Source organism: Bipolaris zeicola (assembly GCF_000523435.1).
Source record: "Bipolaris zeicola 26-R-13 unplaced genomic scaffold scaffold_32, whole genome shotgun sequence".
Taxonomy (NCBI): Eukaryota; Fungi; Ascomycota; class Dothideomycetes; order Pleosporales; family Pleosporaceae; genus Bipolaris; species Bipolaris zeicola.
In genome coordinates this window covers 70,404-97,423 of record NW_006912081.1, presented here as the reverse complement: position 1 = coordinate 97,423, position 27,020 = coordinate 70,404, and the positions used below count along the sequence as shown (strand labels likewise).

The window sequence follows — 27,020 nt, the reverse complement described above, 5'->3', positions numbered from 1 at the left end:
CTAATCCATCTGCTTGTCCTCTCACATCCACACCATGGCTTCCAAGCTGTGCTGCATAACAGAAGAGGGCGAACGATCGAACTCACCCGAGCTGCCCAACGTCCGCCTCAGCCAACTTGCACCCGCAAAACAGCGTCTTTTACCCGAACAAACCAGCTCACCAAACTCGCAGTTTACGAGCACCTGTTCCGGAGATCTCCACGAGCTCAGAGAAATCTTTCAGCATGCTGAACACTGTGATGAAGATCGCGATACACCTCTGCAGGCAGGTCCTGTACGTTTCAGTCGCCCTTCAATCGACAGTATGCGCTCACTTCACAAGGTGAAAAGCATGCGTTCTATGATCAAGAAGAAATTCTCCAAAGACTTTCACAAAAAGACACCCTCTACTCCAACACATCACTCTGACGCGAACGAAACCACTCCAAAGTCCACACCTGACACTGTGATCAAGCTTCAGAAAAGGGGGCCAAAGCAACAACTCCAGATTACCAAACAGGACTTGCGCAATAATCTTCTTAGCAACAAAAAAGCTCACGAAGGAGGCTATGACTCGGATGCCCAAGTGTTGGACGACGTTGCCAGAAATGTTGGCAAAAGATCACCTAACAAACGACCTAGTATTCATAGCGTTGACTGGGTTGCCTCGCCTGGAAGGTGATTTGAAGATGATTATGAGTTTGTTGGTCGATACTCACATTCTCAGGAAAACGACACCAGAGTCATGCACAAACGGCTGCGCCAGTTGTGAGCCTCAGCAAGACCTTCGCCCATATGATATCACAGACACGCAGGCAGTCTCACTATTCAATACATTCAACCTAGTGTCCAGAACACCTATCCTAGCATCAGATACATTCGATGAGAGAAGAGGCAAGCTGAAGCGCTCGTACTCGGCAGAGTCAATGAGCTTGCCAAAGCCCCCGCCAATCTCTCCATTACGATTACCAGGTCTTTCAAACAATGATACAACTGGTAAGCCCTGGTCGGAGGTCATGACTGAGAGTCTTCGGTTATCACGCTTTCCCGTTCCTCCGCGTGACGGCAGTCCTATAATGTTCGACAACGACTTGCATGTCTGCCGAACCCCAAAACACAAACAGGTACATCATCGACGCCGGAACAGTGATTCCTCAGTAGCTCCTAACTGCAAATATGATATGGTCACATCTTCTGTGGCTCGCATGGTAGAGATTCGCGTTCAACAGCCAACCTCAATCGCCACCCCTAGACCGTCCATGTCGATTCAAGGCACTCTGCGTGAGATATCTTCTTCTGCTACCGTTGTCCGTCTCGAGAGATCTCCGTGTGAGGAAGTAGATGATGATGGTTCACACCATTCGGTTCATCTGCAAAGCATGCGTATTTCTCACCATCTACGCTCGGGATCATTGCTCTCCTGGGACAAGCTTGCAGGCACCTTGGAAGTACCTGGATCGCCTTACGAGTTGCATGAACATAGCTCTGCCAATTCAAACTACTTTTCAGAACAAAACCAGCAGCTGCCTCGTCATCGTCGGCAGACATCGAGCTCTGGCATAGCAAGCTACAAGATTCCGGCTGGATGGGGAAATGTCGTCCCTAGCGATGCAAACATTCAGCCTGATTTTGCGTCTTCTATATACTCAAGTAGACCACAGAGCCCGCCTGGCAGCTTTGGTGGATCTATGGTCAACCTATCCCGGACTGGTACTGAAAATCAACCCTTCAGTATCTCTACCTCAGATCTGCGCAGGGCTAGACGTTCGGCATCCTTCCCGACGGATAACGAAGAGACGCCAAAGCCAAAACAGCGACATGGCCTCACCAATCTGAAGGTCTCACAGAGCTATAGAACGGAAACCCCATGTACTCCACCGAGAGCACCTCTAGCACGTAATAACAGTGTTGCTGATACCAAGGTTTCCAAATTTCGGGAAGAGTTCAGTCCTCCTGCTACCAAAAAGAAGCTCACACATTCATCCTCGCTAATCAAATTCTTGAAACCCAAGAGACTCAGCTTGCGGAGCCAAAGCGAGGCGAGTAATTCCCCTGGACAGCCAATTGTTGGCGGAGATGGTCCTTTTGATACACTAGACATGCCTGCTGATCGAGAGCGCCGACAATCGCAATCCCTGGTGAGTTTGCGTGCGGAACAACAAGCCCTCGGCAAGAACAAGGGCGCGAACCAAGTTTGGGATCGTGCATTACAAGCTCATCAAGAAGAGAAAGCATCTCTGTTTCTCCCCAAGAACAAGGATCTCGCTGTACAGTCTAGTCCTTTTAGGGAACGCAGTGGGAGTGTTTCCACCAGACAAATCAGCGTTGATGACGCAGATGTTTCTATAAGGCCTGAGGACTCAAACAGGCGTCTATCCACATTGCATACACCTACACCCGGTGGTGATGATGGAGACAGACCATCAACCTCGATCTTTCGGCGTCGCGCCCTGGCAAGTGGAGACGATTCTGAGGTAGGAAAAGCAGTAGCGGATGCCTACAACCGACAAGGCGACGATGTGGATATTGTTGGTGCATGGGGCCGATATCCTTCTCACACACGCGAGGAACGAACCGGGTCTGCTGGTAAAGTAGATGATGTCCAGCCGCGCGACTTTGCACTCGAAGCAGCGATAAAGTCTACGGCTCCAATTGATGACGAGGACCTGGTCGATCCAACGCAGCGAAGACCCTCGACTCCACTCCTGCCTGGCGAAAAGAAAAAGAAGAAGAAACTTGGCAGCATGCGCATGGCAAGAAGCAGCTCTATGACGTTTGGTAAGGCACTCATGAGGAACTATAGTAAGATGTTCAAGAGTCAGAGCACGGAGTTCAGGAGGCATGGTCGCGGCCATCGCAGCTCGATCGCGTCTGGTGGTATTTTAGAACATCCTGAACTTGAGCTGTTACCTGAAGTGTGGGCAGGCGATTTTGTTGAAGAAAATAACAGTGGCGCACGGGACGATCGTGAGGAGTTTGTTACTCCAGATCAAACGCCAATGAACACCGCCAAGGGCAAGGACAAACTCGTTGTTGATGAGACTATGGCAAGGCTCCGTCCGCGCCGCAACTCGTCTGCACCTAACCTCAGTGAGCTCTCGCTCCGAGGCGGTGATGCCAATTACGATCACCTCCACGACCTTGCCCGTGGCTGGTCAGTCTACTACAAAAACTGCGTCGACGACTACCCCCGCCCAAGCACCGGTGCAAACACCACAACAGCGGACTGTGGTGCCCCCGCTCGTCTGTCTTTCGATAGTAAACACATGTCTCTCCACTCTTCCATCATGCGCAGCCATACTGGAAGGCACTTACGCAACCCCAGTCCAGTGAGCCACATGAGCTGTAATATGAGGGGCGGCGATGACGCTACGAGTGAGAAGAAGAGTATGGCTAGCGTGAGACGCAGCACTATGGATCTTATTTCAAATTTCAAGATGCAGGAGGTGGCGGAGCATGAGAGGATGTTGAGGCTTCGCTTGGGAGAGAGTGGTGAGGCGATGGGGGATGGGGATGTGGAGTGAGGTTGTGGAGTTAGTGGAACTTGTAATGTTTAATATTCGCTTGAGGCAGTGACAGAGAATGTGAGTATAGTTTGTGTAGCATAGTTATCGTCGTTGTAATTATATCAGTCTTCACACGTTCTTTGCTGCATAGTCACTGTGCAGATATCAAAAACAACACTCAACTACGGTAGGCCAGTCATTTCCAACACAGCATCACCATGCAGAAAACATCATTTGATTCAGCACACCTCCCACTCGCCCCCCGACACTCCAGACTCCACAAGAAATCATCCATCTCTAATCCTAACCCACGTTATCCCAACACCCCCAACCACGGTTCACCATCCAATTATCCAATTCTGCCCCCGACCCATCGACACAAATCAGTCCCCCCTTTCACCATAAAAACAACACCGAAGCTGCGCACTCCAAAACAAAAATTCTCCTCTTCGAAAGTTATTAGCTTGACAACGAAGCTAACCATCTCAAGCCTCTATTTGGATCGTAGACTAAGTTTGCTTGAAGATTCAACATGGCAAATAGAGAGTCCACTGTGGAAAATCAATGGCAGAGCGCGAGCGGGATTCCCTCGATTGCGGAGATGAATGCGAGGTTTGAAGCGAGGGTGAGTATGTATTTGGGTGAGGGGGTAGAGGTGATGGGGTGTGGGAAGAGGAAGAGGGATAGTGGGGACGAGGGTGAAGGGAAGGATGGGAAGAAGAAGAAGAAGGAAGAGGGAAGTGAAGGTGAGCGAGGTGAAGAGCAAGAGAAGGGAGAAGGGAGACGCCGGAAAATCACCATGAGGGTGCGATTTTTTTCCAGGGAGAAGAATGAAGGTTCTTCGTCAGAACAACAACAACAAGGTCCATCACAACCCAACCACGCCCATCCCATGCCCCGCAAACCTCCCTCTTCAACCCTCAACCCAAAATCGCCTCCAAAAGCAACAAGGCAATCATCCCGCACCCAACCGCCCCTCCTTTCCGCATCAAACCCCCCTTCCCCCACCACAACCACCACTGCAACCATGCCCCCTCCCAACCTCAACCCCAAGCAACCCCCCCTTCACCCCCACCTCCACGTAACAAACGAACCACCCATCCCCTGGGACCCCATCCCCTTCCCCTGCGCCCTCCTCCCAGACGACCACGAAGGCGCGCCAGCAGCTTGGAAGCGGCTTTTCCCCAATGAAGAGGAGTTTGGCGAGTATGGTGGGAAGCCGACGGGGTGGATGGAGAAGATGACGTGGAAGGGGGGGAGGTGGGTGGAGAGGGGGGAGGGGGATGTGTATGTTGAACGGTTTTTGGGGAGGGGGTAGGTATGGAGGAGGGTATGGGATGGGGCTTTAGATGCCACTTGATGGGGTATTAGGTTTCTTTGGTGTCATTAGAGGCAGCTGGATGAGCTACGCTTGAGGGGTCTTGGGGTTGGTCTGCTTCGTCGCGGTGGATGGCTTCTTCTTCGTGGACTACGTCGTTTGTGTGGGTGGATTGGTCTGCGTTGGGTTTGCGTGCGTGCCAGAAGAAGCTAAGGAGTTAGTGTAACTACGAACTAGAGTGAGTGATGACTTACACGTCAGCATAGTAATGTCGGTCTTTTCGCTTTGCTTCCTGCCGGCAATCGGCGAGGAAAACTTCGACTTCTTCTCTAGACCACTTTAGTACTCGTGTAAATAGACCGAGTGAACTGCTGGGCAGCCAGTCCATAAGGTCTTCATATACAAAGCGGCCTAGCAACTTGAATCTCGCGCCTTTTGCCCATTTGCCTACTGGCCACTTGTACATCTTAACGTTGATATCCGTGAACCCCGCATTACGCAGCTGGGGTGTAAAATGGCGGGGACCCGTGCCATCAAGGCCAATCTTCTGTGCAGCCTCGATGAAATACTCGGACCAGCGTATCAGCGGTGAGTCCTCAGCAGTCACATTAGGATCCATGCACCGGATTGGGAAAGCCACGTCTTGACACTCTAGGTAGCCTCCGGGTTTGAGGTTGGCATGGGCTTGTTCGAAGAAACGGGGCCAGTTTTTGACGGCTGCTACCAAGGCGCGCGAGTGGATGTAGTCGAATTTATCGTGGAAGATCCATTCTTTTTCGCAATCATCGATTAGGAATTCACAGTTTGGTGGGACTTGTTCGGGCTGGATGGGACTGAGATCTGTGCCCAGGACACGAGCAGATGGGTGCTCGTCTGCGAACTCAATAGCCCATATGCCAGTGCCACACCCTACGTCCAGGACATTTTGGACATCTTTTGGAATGGGTGCTCGATAAAGTTTTCCGTCGAGTGTAAGGCGAAAGGCGTGGTGTTGGAGATCAAGTCTATCTGCCTCGGTCTGGTAGAAATGGTGTAAGCAACTAGTCTATCTGAGTGACGGCAACGTGGGGCTGACCTCGTCGTTTGGCACTGGGTACATGCCCTCTGCGTAAGCATGGTACCTCCTGCCATTCTCGTAGCGAAAGTTGAATACAGACGACGTGGCAGACATTGTGTAGGATGATTGACTGTCGCCAAAGGCAGAGTCGCGTTCGTCGCTTTGCTCGCTCTGCCACGGCACCTATTTGTCAGACAAGATATCTCAGGATCAACGCGTTGGACGGGACCCACGTCGATTTCGAGCGATGGTTCGGAGCTGCTAGCCTCTTCAGCTGTAGGGTCGCTATGGGCATGTGGAGTCGCTTCCTGCGCGTCATTTGACGGCGACATTATGGTTATCGGTGGAGAAGATACAAGACACACCGGCCGAATGCTGGTTTTAAGCTTTCTAGTGGCATGATTTGAATGTCTCTCAAAGGGCCAGTTCTCCGACGACGGGAAGGTGAAGGATGGGCACTGTGTTCTTTCAGGTTGGCATTCTTCAGGCGCCCCATCCAATCATACCGGTTGTTCATATAGCTTGACGGAGTTTTCCACATCTCTGCATCTATTAGGAATAGTCAATCTGATCACTTGCAGACGCCTTCGGGGTTGGTGGAAAAGTTTGGCATATTGAGATGATAACGCAAGTCGAGTCGGGTGTGGTTTGCTTTTGCAGTAGACCTGTCCATGGCGGGGCGTAGTGTTAATCGTTAGTTTTATTATGGTCGTTACTTCAAGAGGGTTCTTCACTTCGTAGTTTCTGCATGAGAAGTTCCTGCAGGATGAGACACATAGGCCTGTGGGTCGAATGAAGTTTGGGAGAGAGGATGATGGGCGTACGTAAGGCCACAACTACCTGCGGCTGTGATTTGCCGATGACCCCGCTGACCCTCAGTGGCTGCTGTGAGTAATAGCTGAGGCAAAACATTTACGTGAGACGGCCACGCGTGAGCTGTTCATCGGTCAGAGTATAAATAGCTATGTAAGAAGCCGTCTTGACTGTTGTAGTTTGAACAAATTGGACAACTGCGACCCTGCGCCAAGACTGCGAACCCTTACTACTTACTATCCTCAGCCCACAGTGACACGCATCGTTTGCTTTGTTTATTCCACCGTCTCCAAAACTTCCTATCGAGATTCTCTACTTCAACGGCAATTGTAATCTCAATCGCCCATCCGTTATGCTCACTCCTTACCTCCAGAAATCGCTGCCTCGATAGCCAGCACAAACCAGCACACTTTGCTTTTCCCTATCGCACAACCAAAGAGCGCTGCGCCGTTTTCAACAAATACGTGGGTCGCCACGATTCGCTGCCTCTACAAATCAACGTGGGCTGCTTCAATCAAACAGGCACCAAAGTTGGTCGTCACTTCAAACAAGATGAATTCACTCTTCACTTGGGACACACGAGGCAAACAGGGATATTCGATGATGAGGTCGTTACATGAAATTACAATTATGACTAAGTGCAGTCAAGCAACTGCGGTCCTCCTAGTAGGGACTACACATAAAGGAGTAAGATGGGCGAAAGGTCATTAGGGGACGGCTGTCATCCATCAGTTGCTTCAACCACGGAAGCTGCGAGCCACAACGGGCTCTGACCTGGTCGTAGGGGCATTCGCTGCACGAACGGGTCCTACACCGGGCAATGGCCTGAAAGCCGGAACATCGGGCCAGTTTCCTAGCCCGGCAGGATCACCACCGAGTCGGATCCATTTGGCGTGCGAAGGAATGTCGCCCGCAAGGACGAACATACGATACCAGCCGACGGGTGCAATGTATGGTCCCTTGGGCGCCTTGACGGAGCAAGTGTTTCCTGAGCATGTAACTTGAGGGAAGAGGATACGGGCACCCATGGAGCTACCGTGCGTGCTGGACTCGGCTCCCATAAGCGACACCTTGATGGGTCCACCTGCGCTAGATGTGACAGTGAAAGAGTAGGTGGCCTCCCAGTTCCAGTCATTCTGAGCAAGAGTAAAGGTTGGCTGCGCGATTCCAGAGAGCAGGTATGGGGGAAGGAAGACCTCCAGTCGGTGCTCCTGGGGGTGCACATTGTCCTGCGGGTCTGAGCCAGACACAAGGACTCTTCCATCGTCCATTACTACAGCCTCGGAGTGGTAAAGGCGCGCAATGGTGGTGTTGGCCATGACGCTCATGCGTTGGTGCTTGGGCTTCCTGGAGTCGTACAAGACGGCGTTCATGTTGGGGTTTTCAGCGAGACCAAAACCAGCTTCACCAATCTCGGCGCCGTTCAGGATCAAGAAAGTGCCATCTGGGAGAGTTGCCATGCAGGACATGACACGACGGGATGGCATACGCTCAATTGTCCACTTGGGTTGGGCAACATCTGGTGCCATGCTGACGCAGTTGTCAAGTCCATAGCGCGGGTTCTTCGCAGCGCCACCACAGATGAGAACCTCAAGAGGATCGGTGTAAGGGTAGTACTGTGGAAGAAGAACTTGAGTACCCTCGTATGGGTAGGTTCGGCCTCCGGTAGGGTCGGTGACAGCAGCGGGAACCTTGGGCAGAATGGTCTTGGTGTCGAGAGTGACCTCGTCCAGGATGCGTGCTTCGTTGTAGTACTGGATGAAGATACCACCGGATGGCAGTACGACAAGGAAGGGGTACAGGTTGTATGGGTCAGTGTCTTGCAGGTACTGTGCGTGCTTGACTGCTCCAGCCTTGGGCAGGATCTCCATGTTTGGCACGGGGGGACCGTTAGAGCCGTCCTGGCCACCGACGATAAGCATTGAGCCGTTAGCCATAAGGAGACCGGTAGGATACCAGCGACCCTGTTGCAGCTTCACAGTGTTCACATCCTCTTGCCAGTTGTTGGTACCGTTGACGCCAAGCGTGCCGTCTGGCGTGTACATGCGGACACCGAACAAGGAATCAGTCGACCAGCCACCAATGTTAATCTGGCGACCAGCACGATCAGGCAGAGTCAAACCAGCAGCGCAAAAGATGTCGGTCTTGATACCGGTCAACTCGCGGAAGGCGTGGAAGATGTCACCTCCAATGGAAGGGTCGAGCTCGTAAGCACCGGTTGAGTTGGGCTCTCCAGTTCCGTACTTCTCGAGAAGAGAAATCTTTCCGTTGACCGCGGGCTGCGAAATCAATGGAATGATTGGACCACCGACCAAGAACTCATAACGTCCAGCCGCGTTGCCTTTGGGGTAGTTCCACACGTACAGTGGATCAGCACCCTCCCACTTGTAATGGGACAGACGGTTACCCTGGCCGCAGATTGCCTCAGGTTGACCGGGGCATGACATGTTACATTCTGACTCAGGGGCGGGCTTGGAACCGGCTTTCTCGATGCCATCCAAATCACCACAGAAGCATTCCTGGCCATACTCCAATCCAGCATGCATGAAGCCGAATTCTTGACACTTGCTAAGACACCATTCTGGTGAGTTGCCAGTCTCATTGACAGACTTCCATGGGAACACTTGGCCACCGATATCAGTGATGCAGCCTTGGTACTTCCAGCCACCCACAGTCTGGACAGGCTTTGGTTGCTGATAGACCTTGAGGGGGTTCTGGGTGGAATAGATGCTCATCCTGTTAGGACCTCCACATGTCTCGGCTTGATTTCCTGCGCATTTGGTGTTGCATTCGGACTCGGACTGAGCCGGTGCGCCTCCCATCCTGACCTGGTCAAGTTAGCATCTGATTACAAAGGGTGTCGGGAATACTCACAAAGTTATCACAGAAACACTGGTAGCTATACTCCATGGCGGCGATCTCGAAACCGGCCTGGGCACATTTCCTGGTGCATGATGCAACGGTCATTTGCTGATCATCGGGCTGTTGGTTGTTGAGAATACGGTATCCAGGTCCATCAACATAGCAACCCTTGTATTGGAAGCCTTGAGGAAGACCGGTGGCAGCTGGTGGGGCGCTGGACGTGCTGGCTTGAGCTGTAGTCGTAGGTGTGGTGGTAGTAGCGGGAACATTAGTAGTGGAAGCGGCAGCACTGGAAGCGGCCGGACTGGAAACTGGAGCACTGGAAACAGCAGACGAGGAGCTGACTTCGTTGCCCGTGTAGAACCTCCACAAGGTCAATCGGTCAGGACCTCCGCATATTTCGGTTTGATTCCCGTTGCAGGCCATGTTGCATCCGGTGTTACCGTCGGGAGCCGGTCGGCCCTGATTCCGCAATTGGTTGTCGCAGAAGCATTCTCCCGCATACTCGGTACCAGCATAGGTGAAAAATGCTGTTCGGCATGCATCTCTGCATTTCTGGTTCGTCATGCCACCAGTTACTCCATAGGGTGCCGACAGCGACCTTGCTTGGACGGAGTCGGTGTAGCAGCCTTCAGCGTGCCATCCGACCTTGGGCTCCTGTGCGCTGACTGTAGATGCTACAGACAGTGCCAGGAGCAGGCTGTGGGACAGCCTGAGAGCATGAGGGGGCGCCATGTGAGGCGAGAAACGATGGCAGAACCGAAGGACAGAGAAAGACAGTATTGAGAAAATGCTCGACAGGCAGGAATGATCGCCCGGTCGATGAGCCCTGTGAACTCCAGATGGCATCCCAGCCGATATCTTTATATGCTTCCCATAATGGCAGACAGCGACGAGATGGGGACATTGGCCAATGGTACGCCTAATCCGGTCACTTCCACACGACGAAAACCTAGTCAGTCAGCTTCGGTAGTTTAGCTAGGCGACGGGTGAGCTGCATGGCTGTGGCGGCGCGGGCGAGCAGGAAGCAGCTAGAAAAAAACTGGAACGATTCAATAGTCATGGTCCCCGTATTACGGCTGAAAAGCGGAATAGGAAGAGGCCGAGTGTCGCTATCTCGTTGCTACTCGCTTAGGGCGTGCGTCCCGCAGCCTGGTTCTCGCCAGATGGGTATCGTGCCTTATCCCGGCCAATCAAGCACAGAACTAAGTCAAGGATCAATTTATCTATTCACGAAGTTTCCTCTTTCGTCGTGGATGGGTAAGCAGTGGAGGAGTACTCCAGGCTGCGGGCTTGTGGTAGCCTGAGTGAACAAATGGCCGCAAGTGAGTGACTGTGGTGTGGTTCCATGGGGCCCATGTGAGGATCCAGGTTGCGCCATGACAGCGCACACGTCCGGCATCCGAGGCCTGAGGCCGAGTTGGGTTCGCGGCATGTAGTGTGGTGTTGACGGAAGAATACTCACGAGGGTGCAAACGTGGGCTAAGTTTAGCACCGCTGGTCTTTTGGGGCTCCGTTAGCTTCACCGACCCGACAGCCCACAGCATTCATTGGGTGCAACACCAAATCCATCGTCATCAATGAATTTGGCACTTGAGCACACTCGATTTGGAGCGGTTTGGCCGATGCACACCAGCGGGTCGATAGATATGGAATCGTGTCAGCATTGGGCAAAACAGGCAGTAGATGGTTCCCCCTTGCAAATCTCACGGCAAGGCCCTGTCGCTCATGCGAGCCGCCCCGCGAGGCATTCTTGGTGAGATAATATTATACTGGCGCTAAACAGATGCCCAGTGTAGAAACAGACAGCAAAGATGTGGCTTTACTAGCGCGCAAAGACACGGCTCCTCGTGAAAATGGCCAAGAGAGACCGTCTGGTGGTAGTAGGCTTGTGGCTGGGTAGTAGAGGCATGTGACCCGGGGCTAAGGCAACTGTGAGTATACCCTCGCTCAGCCCTGTCCAACGTCGCCGCCACTTTACACGTCCAGCAGCTGAGTTGGCGGGAGGAAATGTGTGCATGCCAGTCACGTATCCTACGCGCCTCTTTTCATCGCCAAACCACGCAAGAATAGGATTAGGGAACCCTGGCTGCCTTCACATGCATGCTCAAAGCCTGCGGGCCGCTACCTTTTCAGCTCTCCTTCTGTCCAAGGCCCCCAGATTCACCGGAGCACACCAGGTCATCCATTGCAAAGCCGTTTGTTCCACGATGGCCCGAGTCATGCTTCTCGCACACCGTTTTGTGTACCACCTTCGGACCCAGGAGAGTATTAGCGCCTCGCACACTTAGTTCCGACCATTATCGAGGCCGTCGACTGCCCTGCATAACCCCAGCTGCCAAGCAGCGGCGACGCGAGAAAGGAGCACTCTTGGCCTTTCCCAACCAATGGCATCTCTTTACCGTCGCCCCTTTTTCGAATTATCTCTGCACAATCTCCTGGCTTCTTGACTTATCACACGAGTAACTTGCCCATACGCATTGGGCGCCAAGACCAGCCTTGCGCAGCGACAGTGCTGTATCTAGGATCCAGGCAACTAGCTGCAAATCCTTCCAAGCACTACTAGCAACCATACAGAGCATATCAAATCCTCCATTGCCCTACGATTAGATACAGTCTTCTGTTTCCAAAAAGTCCTTGGAAATTCAAATTCCGCGGCCATATGCTCGGCCGAGTAACATGCTCAACCAAAATTGTTACCCAGTCGAGTCATGAGCAAATGGAGCTCATGTATAAACGAGGATAAGTTTTTGCAGAGGCGCTGTCCACGTGCCGGCCACATAAACAAGCACGCCCTGGTAACATTGCATCTCGCCAATCGTCCTGAGCGATTTAGAGCAAAGACTAGTTTGCAGTGAGTACTTACTGCTATCAAAATTGAATCGAGGCCCTCAGGCAAGTAACGCCATTGGAGGCCTGATGAGGGCCGAACTAGCTGAACAACACGACGGTGCGCGTTCTAACTACGCCCATTAGGGTCTTCCCGTCAGATAGAGGTTGTTGACAGCTCTGCGAGATCCCTTGTTGTCACGTTCATACTGCCAAGGTAGCATGTTCATTGCCTCAGCGTTATCACTTCATTCTGGACCCTTGTATCCTTACTGTGTACGTGGTGAATAAGCGGGTCCTTGAACCCTGTGCAGATAACCAGTTTGCCCCACATACGCTTATTATGTACTATAATACATCCAAGAGGATAAGTACATGTCCTATCTGGCATTCGTATCACCTGATATCCATTCCTTCCAGCCTTTCAGCCTCCACCGCCCACTCCAGGCGCTTTGACAGTGACTGGCGATGTAGACACAAGGTAAGCGAAGCGTAGAGATTGAAGTTACGTGTATACCTCAACAAAATCTCGATGGCTGTGGTGTCAGGGACCGCCGTGGCTTCAGCAAAGTTCACTGTACGACGAGAGTTAGGCCTAGCCCGGCTAGCCACTGCGGGGTAGACTGGGGGGCGGCCACCCACCACAGTAGAAGAGTGCCTGGCAGATTCAATCACCTCCAAGTCTCAACATCTGCGCCACATCCAGCAGCCTCTAATTAGGCCCTTGATTCTGACAGCCAGTCATGACTCAGGCCTTACCGCCTGTTCGGGCGTGCATCTTCGATGTGGACGGCACCCTTATCAACTCTGAGGACATCTACACTAGCATTTACAACCACATTCTGCGAGAATATGGAAGGCCCGAATACCCCTGGGCCATTAAAGCCACGCAGCAGAGCAGAGGCTCACGTGTAAGGGTCCCCCCACAATCAAAAGCAATCTTCAGCTCCTCAGGTTTCCATGCAGGGCACGAATCGTCTTCTCGCTTGGGCGCAGGTACCACTTTCCCCAGCAGAATGGGCGTTAAAAGAGAAAGCACATACACATTTGTTCAGGAACAGCGAGACGCTCGCTGGCATCGATGATCTCCTTCAAAAGCTGAAATTCCAGACCACGCCACCTATACTGCTGTCGCTAGCTAGCTCCGCAGGGCGTGAGAAGTTTGCGCTGAAGACATCACATCTGGCTTGCATTGGGCGAGCATTCCAAGACTCAGCTTTACAGGTATTTGGCGACGACCTAGAAATGTCAGATAGTAAGAAGAAGCCTGAGCCCGATATCTTCCTTCTTGCTCTCAGGCGGCTGAATGCTGCGAACACGGCGCGTGGAGAGCGCGCGCTTGACCCCCGCGAATGCCTCGTCTTTGAAGACTCGATCGCGGGGGTTGAAGCTGCACGACGGGCTGGCATGCGTGTGGTGTGGGTGCCACATCCGGGCTTAGCACGGGTCTGCAAGGGACGCGAGATGGATGTCCTGATGGGGAGAACAGAGGCTGATGATCAGGTACCCGACTATGCAACTCCTGTTCAAGGCGAAGCGAGAGGTCCTGTGGTTGGCGAAGATGGACGCCTCATGTCAGAGGATGGAGTGGTGGAGATGAGGCACAGTCTAGAGAATTTTCCCTATCGAGCATACGGCATCGATGTTGTTGAATGACAGTGGATCGACATGATAGCTTTGCTGCACGACATGACTGGAAAAAAACAAATATAGAAGTGGTTGGTGTTTATGAGATACTGTGTAGGGAAAAGCTCGACTTGACTCGGTTAGCTTCTTCGTATCGAGCCGCTGCTGTCTTTTTCTTGACAGATGGGGAGCGACTCGAAAATCTGTACATCCCGTGTGACAAGCCGCTAGGCTCGGTAGACACAGACAAAAAAAAATCAGTAGTAGCAAGTAGAAGCGAGATGCTCGGCAAGCGGCAGTTGAGCCCAGCAAATGACATACAACAGAACATTGAAATGACACTTCGAACTATACCAGCCACAAGATTTACATGAGCACAATCACCACCGATCCTCACCCTTTCCTATACCACCCACTCCCCACGCCCTTTGTCTTCGCCTCCCCCGTGTACCCCTTTGCCCACTCATCATAGCCCGCAGAAGTAAACCCAGTCATATCGGGGAACTCCTTGGGACACCCCAACGCCTTATAACCCGGCACCAACGCGCCACTCAGGAAATTAACCACACTCTGCACCAGCAGCACCGAATTAAACAGTTCGCTTGGGAAATTCGCATACACAGCATTGTAAAGGAAGCACGAGAGCGCCTGGGGATTGTCAGGTAAAACCGCGGATCCCACGACCCACGCTTGATCCGCGCCCGCGCCCCCGATCGCCGGTCTAGCGTACAGATAGACGTCCAGGATACCTGCTGCGGCCTCGACGACAGTCATGGGTGTCGCGCGACGGTACCATCCTTGCTCCGGTATACGCTCAGGCACGCTTGTGTATTCTAGCTCCGGATCATCCCACTTTGCAGGCTGTCGAGGCTTTGCGCCGTAGAAACTCGTGATGGAAGCTTCGTTTGCGAGGGTGCCGTTTGAGAAGAAGCCCGGGATGAAGTAGTAGGCGCCCATTACAACGCCGGCGGAGGGGACGTTGAAGTAGAATTGAGGGTTTGCGGCGCGAGAGGCCAAGTAGCGGGCTTTGAAGTGCTCTTTTATGGCGTCGGTGTTGTAGGTGCCGTTGCCGTGGGCGAGGGCTTGCTGGTGGAGTTGCTTGAAGAGGGAGGGTTGGAAGGAGATGTTGTCGCCTTGGAGGTAGAAGTCGAGGCGGGTGGCGGAGGCGTCGCCTTCGTTGAATTTGCCGTGACCTGCGATACCTGAGGGGGTGCCGAGGAGGGAGTTGAGCGCTCCATTTAGGACGCCTACGCGTGCGTCGGGTCCGCCGATGCTCATCTTGGTGGAGAGGATGTCGCCGCCGTCGAGGGCTCCGCCAGTAGCGAGGAGTGCACTTAGGTCGGGGGCCATGTTGAAGAGAGCTTCTGTTCCGGCTTGGATTTGGGCGATTGTCACGATGCCATTTCGTGGAATGTCTAGACTTGTTAGTTGACTAAAAGGTAACGTTTGAGTACAAAACTTACATCCATGATTTGCCAATGTATTGAGGCCAGGACAGGGACCGCGCTGGTCAGTAGGGCCAGGAGGTTGGAAAGGGTAGTCCGCTAGGACTCGTTAGTAACACATGTGAACTAACTACAGTATACATACCCTCAGGGAACCTCTTCAAATCCTTCACAGAGTCGGATGTTGGGATGAGTCCTAGTAGAGGGTCCAGAATAGGTTTGAGGGTGTCTACAAGTTGGCGAGGCTCTGCTGAAGCAGCATTTCGGCTTTGCAGCTTACGCTCGATTTCAGCGCGTGCTTCTGGATGTTTCAGTAGCGCCTCGAGACCTTCGGGTTTGAGCCATGGGAAAGCTAGCGCCGAGGGGGTGGCGAGGAGAAGTAGAACCGTGGAGCGCATTCTTGCTATCGATGCAATGAGAGAAATGATGGAAACGTCGCCATGCTTTTAAATTGAGCCCGCTGCTCTTTCGCCTCATATCCTCCAAACGTATCCGGTCTCAATATCAAAACTTTCGTCATTTCAAATACTCACTTTGCTTTCTCTGGGTAACTTTGGTGTTAGTTCGAGACTATCAATCATATCCCTACACTACACCTTCCCATTAGGATCAGTTCAATATACCTTTTGCGGCTAGATTTTGATTAGATTGAAAAAGGACGCACAATTTCGTACGTGGCTGGTGAATTTAACTCCGCATTAGGAACAACCGGCCTTTTCTGGATAAATATCCAAGTACTGTCCCTTACGCGCGATCAACGCCTAAGCTTTTGCCGGAGCGGGAGAGCGGCTATCCAAGATTTCTATGATCGCTTAATTTGATCCGTTCATTTGGAGTAACATGATCGAGCGCTAATGCAACGCTTGGCCTAGTAGTACGCCGGATGTGGGGTATCTTGACAGACGGTTGACGTCCAGCGTCCCGCAGTTGCGATCTGCAGATCTAGAATTGCAGATCTTGACCCAAATATCTATAGTTTCCCGTCCGTCGCGGATGCCTGCAGTACTCGACTGTACGTAATAAGCCAAAACTTGGTAGACGGTCATGTGCAGGTCGTGTAGTACACACATGGCTTCTCTTCTGGCGACATTTATAGAACTAGGTTTGTATTGTTGTGAGGGGTGGTGCTTGGATTAGTGATTAGAAAGCCTGCAGAGTGATGGAAGAGACATCGTCGATGAAAGTGTATAGTGGAGAGCAGTGGACCATGTGCAAAATATTGGTATGCACTCCTGGAGAAGCAACTCCGCTTTCCAGCCGGTGTTGGTGCTAGTATCGGCCTAGCACCCAGCGAGTGTCGGAGTCTGAACCGTGACCTTCGCTATGAAGGACCGGCAAGACTAAAGAAATCTCCGACGTCATCAGGGTGACGTGGGGTTTGGTTCACCATCTTGACTCGGCGGTCACCAACAGTTTACCATCTCAGCCTAGCGAAGTCAGGAGTGAGACTTCAGTATCGATAATTCGAAGTTAAATGCATGTTGAAGATCGAACCGCAGGTATAAGTATTAAAACGACTCGTTGTTGGAAAAAGCGCCCAGACCACAACCAGTCTAGTTCCATCCCAAGCTATGTAAGGTCGCCATATCCCTTTGGTCTGATATGGAACACAAATCATCCCATCTACATTGGTGCACAATGCACTGACAAAGCGCATTGGCGCGAAGCGGATAAGGCCTGTGCGACGGGAAGTCCCGACGTAGTGATTTTGACTGCAGCAAGCACGACGCGCCAGAAGCGCTAAATAGTCTGGTGTAACATGGAGAATAATCTCTCCTGGTTGCGCAGTTGATATGACCGTCTTTGCAGCAGAAGCTGTGAAAGCTTGCGTTCAAGATGATTGCTTACAAAAGCTACACAAAAGCAAATCAGCTGAAAGCGGATTGTCAGTTAGAGTGTGCAACAGGTGTCCCATGTGCTCGGTACTAGACGTGATTCGAGGTAGGGCTGGCAGGATGTGTTGTACGCCCGTTATTTAAACGACCATTCACATGCGTTGTCCCACGTACTTGTGCGCGCAAGGAAAGTTTCTCTAGTCACAATCATTGTTTTTGATGAGACTAACCCGCAATATATGCTGAGAGAACGAGAGGATAGACTTTAAGACAAAGCTTGGGATTGCTCCTCTAGTTCAGAGGATATGTTTTCTCAGTATTTATCCATGCTTTATATCCACAACTAAAAGCGATATGTTTACATACATCATTCCATTACTGACGCTTTAATCGTGGCACCCTATAAAGCTAGTCTAGTCGAGGTATAGGCACACAAGGCGCCTGAAGTGATCAATCTTACCGGCCTATCAAAACGACGGCAGCCACTGACTGCTTCTTCCAAGATTACACCACTTCACAACAACACTCCATATTCTTATCGCAGATATACAGACATATATAACCGACAGTAAGGTCATTGGTATGTTTTGATGCCATCACTTACACAAGATACATACATCCACGCCGGAGCACATCTTACCCAAATCTGTGCTACACTAAACAAACCCGTTATCGGACATAGAGAGCAGATCGATGTCAAGAGAATGTTTTTCTGTAGCTAAGAGTCTACAGCAGTCCTGAAGTCAGGCGACCAAGTCTGTGTTGCATCGCCAAATGGGACTTGGGGCACCGGATCCTACAATCACAACTCACCCGTCTCCACGCCATGGCACTAGCATATCCAAGACATAGTATCCAACTTTGTGTATCTATTTTCCCTACAACAATAGGTTCGTTCAAACAGGCAATCTACCGTTTAAGGCTCAAAGTGGGGGAACCACAGCTCAGTCACACTCACACAACCTCACTGTGGCATGATATCGGACACAAATATTAGACTACAAATTCCCCATCACCCTCTTCCTCTCCACTTCCAAAAGCCTGCCCATTTTCCCAACCTAAAAAGAAAACCCCAATCTTCTCCTGCTCCTCTGAAGTTACTCATCAAAAACGTCCGTAACCTCCAAAGACCAACCCCCCAGCCTCCCCCTCCACGAACCCTCCACCAACACAACAACCCCCTCCCAAACCCCCCGCAGCCACCACACCCTCCGCACCGAAGCCGCCGCCTTCATCGGTGAGTTCATCGGCACCTTCATGTTCCTCTCCCTCGCCTTCACCGGCACGCAAATCGCCTTGAACGCAGCGGGCAGCAAAGAGCTATCCGGTAGCGGCGATCCCTTACCCGACGTAGCAAAACTTCTCTACATAGCCTTTGCCTTTGGCGCCTCACTCGCGATTAACGTAGCAATCTTCGCTGATATCAGCGGTGGGAAATTCGTACGTTATCCATCCCCCTTTTTTACTTCCATTCCCTCCCCCATTCTATCAATCTGATTATCTCAGAAGATATGAAACTAACAAATGTTAGAACCCAGCCGTAAGCAGCCCCCCCCCTTCCCCCCCTTCCAACAAAAACAAAACATATCAAGTGTACTAAACAAACAAACAAACAAACAAAAAAGGTAACAATACCCCTCTACCTCACCCGCAAAATCCACTGGCACCGCGCAACCCAAACAATCCTCTCCCAACTCCTCGCCTCCATCGCCGCCTCCGCCTTCACCTCCGCCCTTCTCCCAGGCCCCCTCACAATCGCCACCACGCTCTCTCCCTCCATCTCGCTAACCCGCGGCCTCTTCCTCGAAGCATTGGTTACCTCCCAACTCATCCTCACCATCCTCATGTTAGAAGGAGGGTGGGCGAAACCAATGTACATTGGTGCGTCGCTGTTTGTGGCGCATGTGTGTAGTGTGTATTATACGGGCGCGAGTTTAAACCCAGCACGGAGTTTTGGACCGGCGGTTGTGGGTGGGTTTACGGGGTATCATTGGATTTATTGGGTTGGGCCGTTGTTGGGGAGTGCGGTGGCGAGTGCGGTGTATGTTGGGGTGGGGTGGTTGAGGAGGGAGAGGGGGGGTGTGTAGTAGAGGGTGGAGGCATGGATTGTACCTGTAGGGTTGCGGGTATGATAGATGTTTTTTTTAAAAAAAAATATGTATGTATGAATGACTACCATGTAATGTTTTCAAGTTTCGCAGCATCGCTTTCTTCGTAGGCGAATCTCTGGCCTGCTTCTTGGATTAACGTGATGTGCGCGTTGGATCGAGGCGTGATGCGGCATGAGAACGGTACGGGGCGACTTATTGTGCCGGGCTCGAACTTGACTTCGCTCCGCTTCACCCTTCCCTCTGCATCTATACTAGGGGAAACGTTGAAGACAGCAAGTGTCTGTGCAATCGTGACGAACAGCGCATGATCTGCTACTTGTCTCCCCGGACAAATCCTCCTGCCGTACCCAAACACGTGCGTCCGCGGGTCTGGTTCCGCTTCCCTCCCCTCCGACGCTATAAATCGCTCAGGCCGAAATGCCATGGGATCGCGGTATACGGCAGGATCATGCATGAAGCCCCAGTTGTTCGCTAGCAATATTGAGCCTTTGGGTATGCGGTAACCCATATACACATCTTCTTTCGTGCTCGTATGTGGGATCCCCATGGGGGCGACAAGGTGCCAGCGGTGTGTTTCTTGGACTATAGCGGAGATGTAGGGGAGGTTGGGGAGGTCGGCTAGGGTGGGGAGACGGAGGCCGTGGGTGAGGGAGTCAATTTCTTGTTGGGCTTTTGACTGGACTGTGGGGAAGAGGTGGATTGCAAGGAAGAAGGTTGAGATTGCTGAGACAGTCTGGTAGGATTGAAGTCAGTTTGTGGTTTGGAAATGCGGTTATGGGTGTGTGGATAGGGGGACTCACGGTGTCTGCGCCACCGAGGTAGAGGGCGAGTGCTGCCCATTTGTGGTAGAATTCCATTTCTGGAGTGCTGTCTGCGCTTTCTATGCTTTGGGAGAGGAAGGAAGGTGTGTGTCTCTTTTCTTGCATTTGCTGCTTGACGAATTCGTATGGCCGAGTTGTGCATTGATCGAGCTGTTTCGCCATTTCCTTTGCTGTGCGCTTGAAGCCTGCACCGGGCATCCAGTCGGGTATGTATTTCACTAACGAGGTTAGAAAGTACTTCTCGATAGTCTCTGAGGGAAGGACACAACGAACTGAATGGAAAAATGTCAACAGCCCACCGCCCAGGAACAGTAGCTTCTGCAAACTGCTCCATAGTCTTTTCCGCCACATCAACCAGTGGATCCTTTCCATGTGAGACAATGTTGTATCCATATGTAATTTTCAAAATCACACTCCCAGCTTCCTTGCGGACATGCTCAAACAGTCGATCTGGTGATTCCAACATATTGACCAGAAACCGCGCGGCTTCGGCCTCCTGGACGCGGTCAAAGACGGAAAGCGATGTACTTGTACTCGTAATCTTTGTGATGTTCTTCCGGTGTATCTTCCACACATCGTTGTAGGGTATCATGACAGTTGCATGGCGCCAACCCACCCTATAAGCAACAAGCTCATGGTCAATATCGGCTTCCCTTGTCCAGAACAAACATAGAAACTTACATGTCACCGGCAAAGACGAGACTGGGGCGTGATGAGTAGATTGCAGACCGGTCGCGTAAGAGGTCGAGAGCAATGGTAGGGTCGTTAATGATAACAATGGTCTGACCCATGGCTGTCACCGAGGAAATGGGACCGTATAACTCCTTGTGCTGCAACCAGTGGTGGCACTCGAGCATGCCTGGCTTGGGCATGTCGTTGACGTTTCCCAGTATAGGGATTCCTTTGGGCCCTGGGGGCAGAGGCAGAGCATGTCTGTTTTGCCAGAACCTGATCCCAGCATACAACAAGCTGACGGCTATGAGGAGGAATGCAGCAACGGGGGTTACGATAGTCATGACAAGAAACGTTGCATTTCACAATGTGCAAAGCTGGTGGCTGAGAATGAAGGGATCTTGAGAAATTCGCTATTTGATTGTTTATCCACCGTAAGAAAGGCCCCCCAGTGCGGAGACTGGTGGGGTGGGAAAAAGGGTAATGTGGAGTGTTGGGGCAATCAATCACATGGCACCTTGCCCTATACCGGTAATGCCCGACGCGGTGTAACATTTGTGTGCCTGAAGAGGCGCCGTCAGCGGCTGACCATGATGGCCATGGTGGTGATGTCACCAAGACCCTAGTGTTGCTTTTGAAATACAAGCGAGAGGGTCTAATCAAGGTTGATGCGGGCGATCTGGATCTCATCGTTGGATCTCATCGTGGAGGAAAACCGAGGATGTTCCTCGCGGCAAGGATCAATTCGAGGCTCAGTCTAGACTTGGCGTCTGTTGACGATCAAGGGAAAAACGCCGGGTCTGGTTCAAGGCCAAGCCAAAGAAGCCCAACGCACTACCCACACTCGTGCAGCGCCGCGACCAAGTAGGGCCGACCACCATATCATAGGCCAAACTGGCCCTCAACCTCCCTCCTCCTCTGCTCGCGCTCCATCTCCTGTCGAAGCTTTTCTGCATCCTCGGTGATGCCCTTTTCGCCCTTTTTGCGCTGTCTCTCTTCGTACAGAGCCCTGCCCTTCATGATCCTGGCGACAATCTCGGCGGCATTGACGTTTTGGAAGCCATGGTCGCCAATCTCGCGGTAAATGTTCATCGTCTTGGGCACAGCGTAGGGGTCGAACTGGAGTGGCATAAAGGTAGTCTTGCCATGGTAGATGGTCAGGGGAGATGAATAGGGGAGGGCGTGGAGGAAGGCCTTGCTAAGGGAGAAAGGAGCGCCGAAAATGGTAGCGTGGACGTACTGAACAAGTTAGTATGTAATTACAAAAATCACCCAAGCGGGGCGTACCTTGCATTGCAAAACGCATAGACCACGTTCAAAAATGTTCATGATCGGGTAATTGATGCCTTTCCAGTGGTTGATGACCTCGTCGTCGTGGATACCGGCGATCAAGAAAACCGGGCCATAGTCTTCGCCGGTTTTTTGTATGCGCTCCTGCTTGGCTTCTTCCGTGTACCATCCGTTTTCCCTCGCGCGGTCTTCTTCGCATTGTGTGACGGAGCGCAAGAATTCAATATGGCCAGAGGAGAACAGATCCCAGCCGCCATCGACATAGACGACAGACTGGCCCTCCTTAAGCCCCTTGCCCTGAACGAGCTGGTTGAACTTGCCCTTTTCCTCCCTGACGGGGCCTACTTGCGAGACCGTGGATTCCTGGCGGGGGTGATCGGGGCGGGTAGGGCTGGTAACGGCGCTGGTTGTGGTTCTCCGTAGCTTGACTGGTCGAGAAGCATGCCAGTACCAGACATCGCAGCCAGGGGCACGGCCCGAGGCGTCAGTCGCATAGTCCTTGATGCGCTGCAGCATTTCCTGGCCAGCCTTTGTGCGCTCTGCCTCGTCGCCAGGGCCCTCTTCACCGGTCAAGCGCTTGTCGAGAGAAGGGATAAAGTGGGAGCGGGTGCACAGCAGCATACGACCGACGAGGTCGGTTGTCGAGATGCCCGGGGTGCGCTTGACGACCTTGAAGCGGCCGGCCTGCTTGACATAGCGGTAGCAGTCGCGGCCATCGCTGTCCGAGGTGATGTCGTCGCCGTGGACAACATACTGGCAACCGTAGTGGGTGATCCAGGGCAGCGAGGTAACGTAGGGGGCTCGTGGGACGGCCTTGGTTGCCCATCGACAGGCCTCGACGGCGGTGACACTATGGCAGTCAGCCGGCGCAAGGCATTTAGGGGTGCAGCGAGGAGGCCTACCGCTCGTCGAGGCGCATTACGGTCGGGCCCTTGTTCTCGAGGATGGCTTCGTCCGAGTGGACGCCGACGTAGAGCTCGGTGCCCAGCTGGCGGGCCTGCAGCATTGCGCCGGCATGACCTAGAGGGGAGAGTGAGCGTGGTGAAGGTGGTGCAGAGAGGCAGTGGGCGGCGTACCGTGGTGGGCAAAGTCGAAGCAGCCGTCGACCCAGATACGGTCGTCAGAGACGGGCATGTCCTGCTGGGGATCGACGGGCCATTGGCCCTCGGTGGGGATCCATTCTCCCTGCGGAGCGTTAGCAGGCGGGCTTGGGGCGTGTGGGCGAGGGCGTGCTAAGTACATACTCGGGCGCTGTGTCTGCGCTGCATGGTGGGCGGCGGGCGGGGGGTGCAGAGGCAGCGGTTGCGGAATGGAGGGGGGCGCAGGGAAGGATATTAGATGTTAGAGAGAGGACAGGCAGTGCGGGCGGCTGCTGGCTTGGGGGGTGGGTTGTATGGCGGAGAGGGGGAGTGGTGGTGGTGGAGTGGCAGGGGTAGTGGGCCTACTGCGGCCTGGCTGTTCCTGCGTTGGTCAAGCTGGGGGATGGATGGGATGGATGATAGGCGCGCAGTCCATCAGCTGGCACCGCGAACCGAAACACGGCCTGAATTTTGGCATTGTCGCAGCAGCGCATGGTGCTCGTGGAACGCGCTTCGTGTTTAAAGCTCGTGGCGCCCCGGTCCGCCGAGTCTGTCGCGTCCTGGTGTCGGCTTGTTGTTGTTGGAGTCGCTGTCGCTGTCGCGATACATACATCTAGACATACACATCGCCAATCGACTATCGAAAAAACTATAGCCCGTCAGCCAGGCCGTGGGCGCATGTTCAGGCAGGGCCCAAGGGTGAAACCGCGCCCCTGATCGCTCGGTAGCCCCCACCCTTGCTGGCTGGCTGGATGCCTCCAGCTCACCATGGCCGACCACCACCACCAACATCTTCCCCTCCACCAGCAGACACAGCAACACCAGCACGGCATCTTCTCCCGCCGGCCCTCCTTCTTCGGCGGCAGGCATCGCACCGCCTCCAGACACGGCGCCGCCTCGTCCCTCTCCCACTCCCATGCTGCCCCCGCAGACACGGCGCCGCCCCAGCTCCATGTCCAGCCCGCGCCGCCCATCACCAACTCTGCTGATGCTGCTGCTCCCGGTGCTGCCGTTCCTAATAGATTAAACACGCCCCCTCCCCACGATTCTGCAGACGACCCCACCAAGCACCAGCAGCCCACGACCCCCCAGCGCCGCCGCCACGTAAGCAGGCACAGCATCGCTTCATCCGTCACGGATCTCGGCTCCCAGCTGCGCACCTCGCGCTCGGCCTCACTACGCACCACAAACTCGTCCAGCACCCGCAAGACGTCGTCCTCGTCGCACACGAGGACGCCCTCGGCCACGCTGGCCCTCGCCGAAGCTGAAAAGGCCCCCGCGCCCCAGCCAACCCACCCCCAGCGCCCGACCCTCTCCGTCTCCACCTTTACTCGCTCCTCCAAGCAAAAGGCCCACGACGCCCCCCAGAGCCCCTCGAGCGCCGTCGACAAGTCAAAGAACCCTTTCGCCATGGCCGTGCCTATGCCCCTGCGTCACCCGCCCACCCAAAAAGACATTCTGCACGCAAACCAGCAGTCCAACCGCACCCTCGCCCCTGCCGCCCCCATCCCCGTCCCCAATGGCTCAAACCCAAACCTTGTCTTCCAGCATATCCAAGAGCTCGCCTCGAAGCGCATCTCCACGCTCGACTACCTCCGCAAGGCGTATGGCTCTCTCTTCCTCTCCTCCATTGCCCCCTGTCCCACCTGCCCTTCCAAAAGCTAACAACCCCCTGCTGCAGTCACGAAGGCAGAATATACTGGTTCAACACGCTCCTCTTCTCCAAATCCGACCTCACCCGCCTCCCCTCCTTTACCTCGCGCAACCAAGCCCGCCGCGCTACCCACTACCTCCTCCTCGGCTTCTCCCTCCCCACCATCCTCGACCTCAACGCAAACTCGCCCGCCGACTACCTCAAGGCCCTCAATGCCTTGCTCATTGAGTTTGAGCAGTACCAGTCCATGCACCCTGCCGATGGCTCGACTCCTTCAACCCTGAGCCGTGCTCGCCTCCCGCAAATGTTCAAGCGCGCAAACATGGGCATGACCATGGGCATGGGCAGTAAAGGTCGTCGTAGTAGCAGCGCAACCGGTGACTTTCCTATCCTCACCCCGAGCAATAGCTTCAACGGCATAGAGGGCATGGGCATCGACTCGCCACCGACTGATGACTTGCTCCTGCCAAACGAGTCGTATACGCACCTGCAGACCCCGTCGCTACCCTTTGACCCAGACTTTTTCAGCACATTCGCCACACTCTGCGACGTCCTCATCGATTGCTACACACGCATCCTGTCCATGCTGAGTACCCCCGAGAGCGTCGCCATGGCCGGTGGAGGCGTCCCCAGTATTGTCGGCGACTTGTTCAACAAGGCCGACGCACGAGTCCGTAAGATTATTCTCGCCGGTGTTGTAAGAGAGTTTGAAGATAGCTGTCGTGCTGGCGTTAAGAGCGAAGTTGGCGGCGTGGGCAAAGTTGTCCTGGGTGGCTTGATGTAAAAACACAAGGGAAAGGTAAACAATTCCTATCATGATGACTTGGGAAAGGGATTATAAGGTTTTCATGGGAAATTAACGATTCAGGATTTGTTTTTTTGATATCCACCGCCGGTTTTTTTTGGTTGTAAATCTACAACTGGCTTTTCTTCTTTTCTTTTCTATTCTTTCTATCTGTTGTAAGATGATTTTGTTGTAATATTTCTTCATTCGATCTTATGTTGGTGGGCATTTGACATAGAAATATGGAAAGGGGAAGGGGGGAAAAGAAAGATACGATATACATAGATCTATGCTCGGTATCAAGACTTGTTTGTTGTCATACCAATTCCAATGTCTTAAAAAATCCACATAAACTTCGCTTCCGTCCACGCTACAATTGACTTTGTTTCGTTTCTTAAACCAAACGTTTTTCCATGAGTCCTGTTATCCCCCCCCCAATTCCCACCCCACACTACGCAGTAGCAGTAGTAGTAGTAGTAGCAGCCTCATTCTTCTCCACCAAATCCACAACCCCCCTCCCCCTCCCCATCTTCACCATCTTAACCTCGTCGCGCCCCTCACTCCCAACAGCCTCGCCCTCATCCACACCCTCACTCCCCCAAACACTCTCCTCCTCCTCTTTAACCGCCCTCTTAACATCCGCAAGCTCAATCCGCATACTATACGCATCCTCGCCATCCGCATAGTACTTGGCCTCGACCTTATCCACCTTGAAGCCCAGCGTCTCGCGGTACAAGTGCAGGGCTGCGGTGTTGGAGACGCGGACGTGCAGGGAGACGTAGTGTGCGTTAAAGGTCTCGGCCATAGCGCGTTGGGATTGGCGCATTAGTTTCTCGGCAAGCCCCAGGCGGCGGTGTGTGCGCATGACAGAGAGCGAGGTGATGTGGCCGTGTTGCACGCCGTCAGTGGGTTCTTCTTCCATTTTTGCAAGCACGTAGCCGACGATTTTGGGGGGGTCGTAGGGGGTTTTGGGGGGGCGCGAGACCTTTTTTTTGTCAGAATTGAGCATACATTTTGAGGAATGAATTGACTTCTGTTCGAGTTTGTTTGGTTTGGTTTGGTTTGGTTTGGTTTGGTTTGAGGGGGATATTTTTGTCACGTGCTGCAACTTACATCTACGGCTACGTAGCTGAGTTGCGGCCAGCTCAATGCATGGTACAGGTAGTACTTGCAAAAGTAGTTTTCCGGCAAATTCGTAATATTGGCCAGTTGCACGTGTGGAATATCTTCTGGGCGGAGCACGCGAATGTCCATTGTTTCTGTCTTTCCTTTCTCTTTCTTTTTTGGCTTCGTTTGAATCCCGTTTCTTTCCTAGCTCTTTTCGTCTGCAACCGATGTT

At 53.0% G+C, this 27,020-nt stretch overlaps 12 protein-coding genes across 12 annotated transcripts; 6 read left to right on the top strand and 6 right to left on the bottom strand.

Annotated features, from left to right (window-relative positions):
- Positions 1-34: 34 nt before the first annotated feature.
- On the top strand, positions 35-3,503 carry COCCADRAFT_89666 (uncharacterized protein; the record flags this gene model as incomplete). The annotated part of the gene is made up of 2 exons (XM_007711688.1): positions 35-657; positions 707-3,503. The coding sequence occupies 2 exons, from the start codon at positions 35-37 to the stop codon at positions 3,501-3,503; spliced, it is 3,420 nt and encodes a 1,139-aa protein (XP_007709878.1).
- Positions 3,504-4,017: 514 nt separating this feature from the next.
- Positions 4,018-4,803, top strand: COCCADRAFT_89839 (uncharacterized protein; the record flags this gene model as incomplete). The annotated part of the gene is made up of 1 exon (XM_007711687.1): positions 4,018-4,803. One exon carries the CDS (start codon positions 4,018-4,020, stop codon positions 4,801-4,803), a length of 786 nt encoding a protein of 261 aa, XP_007709877.1.
- A 250-nt stretch (positions 4,804-5,053) lies between these two features.
- COCCADRAFT_89733 (uncharacterized protein) lies at positions 5,054-5,974 on the bottom strand (the record flags this gene model as incomplete). Its single annotated transcript, XM_007711686.1, has 2 exons — positions 5,054-5,821; positions 5,879-5,974. The coding sequence occupies 2 exons, from the start codon at positions 5,972-5,974 to the stop codon at positions 5,054-5,056; spliced, it is 864 nt and encodes a 287-aa protein (XP_007709876.1).
- Positions 5,975-7,410: 1,436 nt separating this feature from the next.
- On the bottom strand, positions 7,411-10,270 carry COCCADRAFT_89854 (copper radical oxidase; the record flags this gene model as incomplete). Its single annotated transcript, XM_007711685.1, has 3 exons — positions 7,411-9,501; positions 9,548-9,762; positions 9,841-10,270. 3 exons carry the CDS (start codon positions 10,268-10,270, stop codon positions 7,411-7,413), a joined length of 2,736 nt encoding a protein of 911 aa, XP_007709875.1.
- A 2,837-nt stretch (positions 10,271-13,107) lies between these two features.
- COCCADRAFT_34701 (uncharacterized protein) lies at positions 13,108-14,020 on the top strand (the record flags this gene model as incomplete). Its single annotated transcript, XM_007711653.1, has 2 exons — positions 13,108-13,275; positions 13,331-14,020. The coding sequence occupies 2 exons, from the start codon at positions 13,108-13,110 to the stop codon at positions 14,018-14,020; spliced, it is 858 nt and encodes a 285-aa protein (XP_007709843.1).
- A 363-nt stretch (positions 14,021-14,383) lies between these two features.
- COCCADRAFT_24266 (uncharacterized protein) lies at positions 14,384-15,833 on the bottom strand (the record flags this gene model as incomplete). Its single annotated transcript, XM_007711637.1, has 3 exons — positions 14,384-15,405; positions 15,454-15,534; positions 15,581-15,833. The coding sequence occupies 3 exons, from the start codon at positions 15,831-15,833 to the stop codon at positions 14,384-14,386; spliced, it is 1,356 nt and encodes a 451-aa protein (XP_007709827.1).
- A 2,263-nt stretch (positions 15,834-18,096) lies between these two features.
- COCCADRAFT_34699 (uncharacterized protein) lies at positions 18,097-19,357 on the top strand (the record flags this gene model as incomplete). The annotated part of the gene is made up of 3 exons (XM_007711652.1): positions 18,097-18,160; positions 18,400-18,710; positions 18,896-19,357. The coding sequence occupies 3 exons, from the start codon at positions 18,097-18,099 to the stop codon at positions 19,355-19,357; spliced, it is 837 nt and encodes a 278-aa protein (XP_007709842.1).
- An 85-nt stretch (positions 19,358-19,442) lies between these two features.
- COCCADRAFT_2996 (uncharacterized protein) lies at positions 19,443-21,218 on the bottom strand (the record flags this gene model as incomplete). The annotated part of the gene is made up of 4 exons (XM_007711627.1): positions 19,443-20,114; positions 20,182-20,420; positions 20,476-20,819; positions 20,884-21,218. The coding sequence occupies 4 exons, from the start codon at positions 21,216-21,218 to the stop codon at positions 19,443-19,445; spliced, it is 1,590 nt and encodes a 529-aa protein (XP_007709817.1).
- Positions 21,219-21,418: 200 nt separating this feature from the next.
- On the top strand, positions 21,419-21,742 carry COCCADRAFT_89647 (uncharacterized protein; the record flags this gene model as incomplete). The annotated part of the gene is made up of 1 exon (XM_007711684.1): positions 21,419-21,742. A coding segment is annotated over one exon (324 nt), but the record flags the coding sequence as incomplete, so codon positions are not given.
- Positions 21,743-21,756: 14 nt separating this feature from the next.
- On the bottom strand, positions 21,757-23,432 carry COCCADRAFT_89771 (uncharacterized protein; the record flags this gene model as incomplete). The annotated part of the gene is made up of 5 exons (XM_007711683.1): positions 21,757-22,113; positions 22,162-23,014; positions 23,067-23,184; positions 23,241-23,349; positions 23,409-23,432. The coding sequence occupies 5 exons, from the start codon at positions 23,430-23,432 to the stop codon at positions 21,757-21,759; spliced, it is 1,461 nt and encodes a 486-aa protein (XP_007709873.1).
- A 612-nt stretch (positions 23,433-24,044) lies between these two features.
- COCCADRAFT_68563 (uncharacterized protein) lies at positions 24,045-25,681 on the top strand (the record flags this gene model as incomplete). The annotated part of the gene is made up of 2 exons (XM_007711682.2): positions 24,045-24,847; positions 24,925-25,681. Coding segments are annotated over 2 exons (1,560 nt in total), but the record flags the coding sequence as incomplete, so codon positions are not given.
- A 451-nt stretch (positions 25,682-26,132) lies between these two features.
- Positions 26,133-26,935, bottom strand: COCCADRAFT_2993 (uncharacterized protein; the record flags this gene model as incomplete). Its single annotated transcript, XM_007711626.1, has 2 exons — positions 26,133-26,666; positions 26,795-26,935. 2 exons carry the CDS (start codon positions 26,933-26,935, stop codon positions 26,133-26,135), a joined length of 675 nt encoding a protein of 224 aa, XP_007709816.1.
- Between the last annotated feature and the right edge of the window lie 85 nt (positions 26,936-27,020).